This window comes from Falco naumanni, chromosome 10 (assembly GCF_017639655.2).
Source record: "Falco naumanni isolate bFalNau1 chromosome 10, bFalNau1.pat, whole genome shotgun sequence".
NCBI lineage: Eukaryota > Metazoa > Chordata > Aves > Falconiformes > Falconidae > Falco > Falco naumanni.
In genome coordinates this window covers 21,310,463-21,317,735 of record NC_054063.1, presented here as the reverse complement: position 1 = coordinate 21,317,735, position 7,273 = coordinate 21,310,463, and the positions used below count along the sequence as shown (strand labels likewise).

At 64.9% G+C, this 7,273-nt stretch overlaps 1 protein-coding gene across 1 annotated transcript; it reads left to right on the top strand.

Annotated features, from left to right (window-relative positions):
• On the top strand, nucleotides 1-7,095 carry CTSA (cathepsin A). Its single transcript, XM_040609447.1, is given in 18 exon segments — nucleotides 1-182; nucleotides 1,476-1,667; nucleotides 1,779-1,854; nucleotides 2,855-3,021; nucleotides 3,115-3,226; nucleotides 3,342-3,392; nucleotides 3,664-3,690; nucleotides 3,692-3,751; nucleotides 3,853-4,008; nucleotides 4,357-4,448; nucleotides 4,760-4,844; nucleotides 4,982-5,073; nucleotides 5,274-5,352; nucleotides 5,498-5,646; nucleotides 5,719-5,794; nucleotides 5,904-5,993; nucleotides 6,142-6,243; nucleotides 6,396-7,095. Coding segments are annotated over 17 exon segments (1,557 nt in total). The 5' UTR covers nucleotides 1-182; nucleotides 1,476-1,608; the 3' UTR covers nucleotides 6,480-7,095.
• The last annotated feature ends 178 nt before the right edge of the window (nucleotides 7,096-7,273 follow it).

The window sequence follows — 7,273 nt, the reverse complement described above, 5'->3', positions numbered from 1 at the left end:
AGCCAGGGACAGAACCGCACTGAGACTGATTTTTAAACCCTACGGAAGTGTTGCAGAAACCAGAGCTCCTGCAATCTTAGCCGAGGGGAGGAAGCCAGACTGCATCTCTGCAGCGGTGCCTGTGCCAGCTGCAGTGCTTGCGGGACCCGTGGCCGCGGTGGGAGGGAGCAGCTTTCCCAGAGGTACGTGTTGCCAGCGCGAGTCCCTGGGGGGTGGTGAAGACAGGCCCCCCAAGGCAGCTCAGCGGCCCCCTGCAGCAGGCTCTGGCCGGTTGCCCTTGGCACGCTGCTGGGGCAGGGAAACCGGGTAGGCAGGCATGTGTAACATCGCTGTTCGGGTATTCCAGCTCACAGCTGGCAGGAAGAATCCCAGATTTCAGCCTTGAGACAGAAGCAGCTGAACTTTGCACCAGTAAGAGAAGCTGTGGATGGGGGTGGCCAGCACCCAGGCACTAGCTCTCCTGGCTCTCATCTCACTGGATCCTCAGCTGATTTTTCCATTATGGTGCTAATTAGCACTTACTGACCTGACTCCTCACAAGAGCCAGCAACCAGCACAGGCTTTCCCGGCCCCTCCCTAGCCAGCCGAGGGATGCCAGATATTGCCCAACCTCCGATGGCATCACAGCTTGCCTGCCCAGGACACCCCGCAGCCGGGGCACGTGGCAGATGTGGGGGCATGGCATGTGTGCTGGGGGGGGGGGCAGCAGGGCACAGCCGCATGTTTTGATGCCAAGGCAGGTCGTCACTGGGCTCCAGGTGGCTGTGTGCCCGTGGGGTGAGGCTGGGCATGGTGGGGGCTCACCAGCCCCCGAGAAGCAGCCCCATGAGTGCCAGCGTTGGGCTTCGGTGAGGGGCGTCTGGCTGGGGATGAGTGCGGGGCTGCAGGAGCGCGGCTCTGCAGTCCCGCAGCCTCCGGTCCGGGGCAGCGCAGGGCACTGACCCCCATCACTCTGCTCAGGAAGGGCTGGACTCTGCCCGGACTGTCGCTGCTGGGGGCTGGTGGGCGCTCTCCCCCCAGCCCCGGCACAGCAGCAGGCGGCAGAGCTTTTGGCAGATGCTGCCTGTCAGTGACTGTGTGGGGTCTTGCCCATGCTCTGCAGGGCCTGGGGGCTCTCCTGTGGCCTCTGCCCCATGTCCCTCTACCCTGTGGCATGCTCTGATGCTCCCACTGTTGGGGACTATGGGGTGACCCCACCTGAGCCCCTGCCCGCGCCGGCTCCTGGACATGCCACAGGGAGGGGGCAGGTACCTACAGCCGTATTCCACTGGGATGACCCGGACGCTCTTGGTGGAGGCAAAGACGTCAACCACGGCGTAGAGTGGGCGGCTGGTGGGCAGGTGCCTGGCGCTCGGCCCCATGTCCTCTCCATTGATGACGATGTGCATGTCGGCGGTGCCATCGGGCTGCGGAGCATACAGCACGCCAATCCGGCTGCGCCGGGCGGTCGCGGGCAACGCATTCGTCTTGTACAGGTCATCCAGGATGTGGCTGTAACGCCCAGGCCTGCTGCGGCCCACCAGCGTGTCGCGGGGGATCCTCACCTGCTCGATCAGCAGAAAGGGCTCCCAGGGGGGACCCCGTGCCCGCACCTCCTCCCCATCCACCATGACGCGGTTGTGGCTCCGGGTAATGGCAAACACCCAGGTGTCCCCCATGTTGACCAGGTCTGGCAGCGAGTACTCGGGCACAACCTCCAGGCTTTGGGGGTCGTGGGCCGTCAGCCCCACACGCAGGTGCCCGCACCAGCCCAGCTCCTTCTCCTCAATCTCCACCAGGAAGATCTGCCCGGGTGCCAGCGGCTCCTGGCTGAAGCAGAGCCCGTTGGCGAAGCTCTCCACCCGCGTGGCCCGCGTGCGTGAGGCATCCAGGCGGACGTTGGTTCCATGGACGTGGTGGAAGCACACAGCGAGGCGGCACTGGGCAGCCATCGCCGCCACCGCTATTTTTATCTGTCCCTGTCACAGCTGCTGTGAGGCAGTGACGGACCTTCAACGCAGTGACAGCCGGCTTGGCGCGGAGGGGTCCTAGTGCCGCAGGGGAGCGCGGGGGGGACCCACAGCCGGGCCCTACCGCCTTCCCGGGCCACAGGCACTCCACACGATGCCTGCCCGGCACTGCCAGGCAGTACCTGGTGGCACCCAGCTGTACCCGGTGGCACCCAGCTGTAACCAGTGACACCTGGCAGTGCCCGGCAGTACCCGCTGATGCTTGGTGGCACTCAGCTGTACCCGGTGACGCCCAGCAGTACTCGATAGCACCTGGCTGTACCCAGTGATGCCCAGCAGTGCCCGGTGGTGCCTGGCGATGCTTGGTGGCACTCAGCTGTACCTGGTGATGCCTGGCAGTGCCTGGCGGTAGTCGGTAGCACCCGGCTGTACCTAGTGATGCCCAGTGGCACCCAGCTGTACCCAGTGACGCCCAGCAGTGCCCGGTGATGGCCGGTGGCACCCGGTGATGGGCGGTGGCACCCAGCTGTGCCCACCGGGACACCGGACCCCTGCTGCCAGCTGCCACCGTCGTGTTCGCGGGGGGCCGAGGGCTCCCACATGGGGGGTCCCGCCGTGGGGGGTCCCGCGGGACCCCGAGGGGGGGCGGGGCGGGGCGGCTCTCACGTGCGCGCGCGGCCCCGGGGCGCGGCCCCGCCGCCCTCTTGGGTGTTGATTGGCCGCCGCGAGGCCCCGCCCCGGTCACGTGAGCAGCGGAGGTCATATGGGCGGGTGTCATGTGCCCACCGGGACCGTCGGCGCCGGGAGCTGCGCCGGGAGCGGCAGGGGTTAGCGGGGGGGGACGGGACGGGACGGCCGGGCCATTCCCGGTCAGCAGCGCCTCGACCTCCCCTCCCGCTCCGCAGATGGGGCCGGTGCCGCTGTCCGTGCTGCTGCTGCTGGGGCTGGGGCTGAGCCGGGCCGCCCCCCGGGGCCACGAGGTGACGTTCCTGCCGGGGCTGGCCAAGCAGCCCTCCTTCCGGCACTTCTCGGGCTACCTCTGCGCCGGGCCAGGCCAGCACCTGCACTACTGGTACGTGGGGCCCCGCCGGTACCGGGGCCGGGCTGCGCCCCCGAGCGGCGGGGGCGGGGGCCTGGCCGGGTGCTGACGGCCATGTGTCCTCAGGTTTGTGGAGGCCCAGAGCAACCCCCAGAGCAGCCCCCTGGTGCTGTGGCTGAACGGGGGTCCCGGCTGCAGCTCCATGGAGGGTTTCCTGAAGGAGCACGGCCCCTTCCTGGTCAGTAATCACGGCCAGCCCAGGGCCACCGGGGGCTGTCAGGCTGTGTGGCACGAGCTGTCCCGCTGGGGCCAGCCCGGTTGTGCCCATCGGTCAGCGCCTTCTGCTTCCCCAGATCCAGCCCGACGGGGTCACGCTGAAGTATAACGACTATGCCTGGAACAAGGTATGGGCACAGGCGCTGCAGTACTCCAGGGCTGTGGGGAGAGGGTGGCTCCGAGCCAGTTCCTCCTGCCCTCTCCATGGAGCTGAGCCACGGCCCCCTCATCGAACACACCCTTCTCTAAAGCTGCTGTGGAGCAGGGCAGGAATGCAGCCCTGCCAGTGCAGGCCGGGCACCCGTGGGTGCTGCCACTGGCAAGGCCGGCAGCCCGCTGCCTCGCTAGCTGGGGTGAGGCCACCCCCCCGAATCTCCAGCTCCTCTGCTGTCCCTGCAGATTGCCAATATGCTCTACCTGGAGTCCCCCCCCCGGCGTCGGCTTCTCGTATGCCGAGGACAAGAAGTATGCCACGAACGACACTGAGGCGAGTGACCCATGCTGCTGGGAGGGACCTGCCTCCTGCCTGCCCCGGCTGTGGCGCGGGGGTCCTGCCTTGCTGCCTGACCCCACTCCTCCTACCTGCAGGTTGCTCGCAACAACTACCTGGCGCTGAAGGATTTCCTCCGGCTCTTCCCAGAGTACTCCAAGAATGATCTCTTCCTCACGGGGGAGAGCTATGGTGGGGTCTACATCCCCACACTAGCGGAGTGGGTGATGCAGGACCCCAGCCTCAACCTGAAGGTGAGCGGCTGGGCTCTGCCGCTGGCCCAGCCTGAGCTGGGGAGCAGAAGGCTTGGTATGGCCTCGCTGTGGCTCTTGAGTGATACCGGGGTGGGGACTGAGTCAGGAGCATAGGGCAGGTCTGGCCCCACAGCCTTTCATCTCCTGGGGTGCTGGCAGTGGCTGCTGGTGGACGTGTCCGTCTCTGCTGGGTGGGGTGAGGGGAGTATTCTCAGGCACCCCCGACCCTTCCTGTTCCCTCTGCGGAGTAAACAGTGCCACATCTGCTTCCTGTCTGATGCTGCTGTCGCTGCAGCTGCCCTGTGGGGAGCTGGAACACAACAGAGTTGTTTTCTTCTTGCCTTGCAGGGAATCGCTGTGGGAAATGGCCTCTCATCCTACGAGATTAACGACAACTCCCTGGTTTACTTTGCCTATTACCATGGTCTGCTGGGGACTGAGTAAGAGGAGGGGGAGTGCTACTGCTAGGCGGACTGTCTCTGTGCGAGAAGGATGGGCGCGTGGCCAGGGACAGGGCTGGCTGGGTCGGTGGTGTGTGGGACAAGGGAAGCTCCTCACCTGATGTGGGCCAGCAGCTGGGCTGTGGAGGTGGCCCCTCATCCTGGGCAGCTCCCCTGGGCACGCTGGTTTGTGGGATGCACAGGACACTGGGCAGAGCTGTGTGCCATGCAGCTGCAGCCACGGCTGCTGTCTGTGTGTCAGTGTTGCTATGTGGGCAGTGCAGTCCAAGTCCCCTGGTCTCTGCCTACAGGCTGTGGAGAGAGTTGCAGGCCTTCTGCTGCTCCCAAGGGAAGTGCAACTTCCACGACAACTCCAACTTGAACTGCACACTCAAGGTGAGGGGAACTGGAGCCCCCAGGCACATGCCCAGTGCCAGTGTCTGTGACCAGCACCCACCCACCTGGCGCTGGATATGCCCACAGTCCCTTGAGTGTCCTGCTGAGCCCCAAACTCTCCTTGTGGCTTGTTGCAGATGGAGGAGATGATTCATATTGTAGAGGAGTCAGGCCTCAACATCTACAACCTCTACGCCCCGTGTGATGGCGGTGTCCCTGGGAGCATGAGGTGAGAGTGGCCCCAGGGAGGGCAGGTCTCTGGGCACTGGCTCGCTTTGGTTTGCAGCTTGTGGGTCCTGGCTGGCAGAGGGACGCAGTGGGCTGGGTACTGGGGACAGGCGGACTGTGTCTGGCTGCCATCGAGGGCTCACTCAGGGAGGGCCGTGAGCCCTTGTTCCTAGCCTGTCCCTGTGTTTGTTCTGGCTGCAGGTATGAGGGTGGCTATCTCATCACACATGACCTGGGCAACTCCTTCATCCGGATGCCGATGAGGTTCTCCTGGCGGCAGGTGAGCCTGGGCACCTGTGCCACTGGGCTGTGAGTGTTTTCTGCCCAGCTGGCAGTGCTGCTTGTGGGCAGGAGGGGACAGAGCGGATGGTCCTGTGGGGCATCACCAGGTGCTGCTGTGGCAGGGACTCTCAACTCTTTCCCAGAACCTGTTCCGGATGCCAGTAGCCCGAAAGAAGGTCCGGATGGACCCGCCCTGCACCAACTCCACAGCCCTCAGCACATATCTGAACTCCCCAGAGGTGAGGAAGGCTCTCCACATCTCCCCCGATGCTCCGGAGTGGCAGGTGTGCAGGTGAGCAAGCTCTTGGTGTAGGGAGGGGCTGCTGTGAGTGTGAGCAGCCACCTGATGCCAACGCCTCCACAGCTTCGAGGTGAACCGCAGCTACAAGCGCCTGTACATGCAGATGAACGACCAGTACCTGAAGCTGCTCGGAGCCACGGTGCGTGCTGGGGAGCCTACCGGACCCTGGGACTGGCTGTGCCAAACCGGCCTCGTGCCTGGCTGGAGCTGCATCCCTGTGAGATGCTCACCCTCTTTCTGCTCTGCAGAAATACCGGATCCTGGTGTACAATGGGGATGTCGATATGGCCTGCAACTTCCTTGGGGATGAGTGGTTTGTGGACTCCCTGTGCCAGAAGGTAAATGGGCAGGGCAGGGCCGGGGTCAGGCCGGTCCCCAGCTCTGGGCTGTGCAGCCGGCTGTGTGCTGCAGCTGGTGAGGGGGTGGGCAGGGGTGCCTGCCTGCCACGGGTAGCCGAGGCACTGAGGGTGCTGCCACTGGTCCCAGGTGCAGGTGGCTCGCCGGCCCTGGCTCTACACTGAAGGAGGCGAGAACCAGATTGGGGGCTTCGTGAAGGAATTCACCAACATCGCCTTCCTCACTGTGAAGGTAGGGCTGAGGGGCTCTGGGGAGAGAGGTAGGCATGCCCGGGCACCAGTGCTGCCGTCAGACTGGGGTGGTGTCGGCTGTGCTGCAGGTGTTTGCAGGGCTGCAGCAGCTCCACGGCTGGCACTGACCTGCTGCTGCCTGTTTCCCCACAGGGAGCCGGCCACATGGTGCCCACAGACCGGCCCCTCTCTGCCTTCACCATGTTCAGCCGCTTCATTAAGAACGAGCCTTACTAGGAGCTGTGGAGGCAGTGCCTGGCATCCCAGCTGCCCTCACCACCCGGCAGCTCCTGCACAGCCCGTCCTTACTGCTGCTCCGCTGTGCCTGGGCTCCCTGCACCATGAAACCACTCACTCCTGCAGCTGGTGGGGCTCCCACGGCCCCAAGCCCTGCAGGATGGTGCCCAGCTGGACAGGGTGGATGATGGGGCTGCCTGCAGTGGGGGGGGCGCCCGGGGTTGGGGTGAAGAAGCTATCTTTGCTGGGTGAGAAGTTGTGCCCCTGCTGCAGCCGCCTCCTTGCTTGTGGCTTCCTGTCTCGCCTCCTCCCTGTCTGGAGATGCAGCTGCTTCCCTCCTGGGAAGGGACCACTTCCCCTCTACCCCGCAGCCCCCGCACGCACACGGCCCTGGGCAGGCTCTGAGCCAGCTGCCCCTTGCTAGGAAAGCACAGTTCACGGGGTGGCTGGGGGCAGCTGGGCACTGCTCCTGCTGGGGCCTTCTCCTCCCTTCCAAACTGTTCCCACATCTCGTCCTGCTGACGGAGGCCTACCGTGAAGACAATCCCACCACCTGCTCACTGCCTGGGGCATGCAGTGCTTCTGGGAACTTGCAATAAACTCTCCAAACAAGGTGGTTCTGCTCCTCCTCATTGCCCAGCTCCTCACACCATTCTGCTACCCACTGCTTTGCTTTCCTTTGCCCTCTGAGGAGTACCACTGTGTGCTGAGGATCCAGCTGATGCGCTGTGCTGGGGAGCCAGGGCCTGTGCCCCCCGCTCTGCCGGGGGTCACCAAGGCCTGGAAACAAGCCA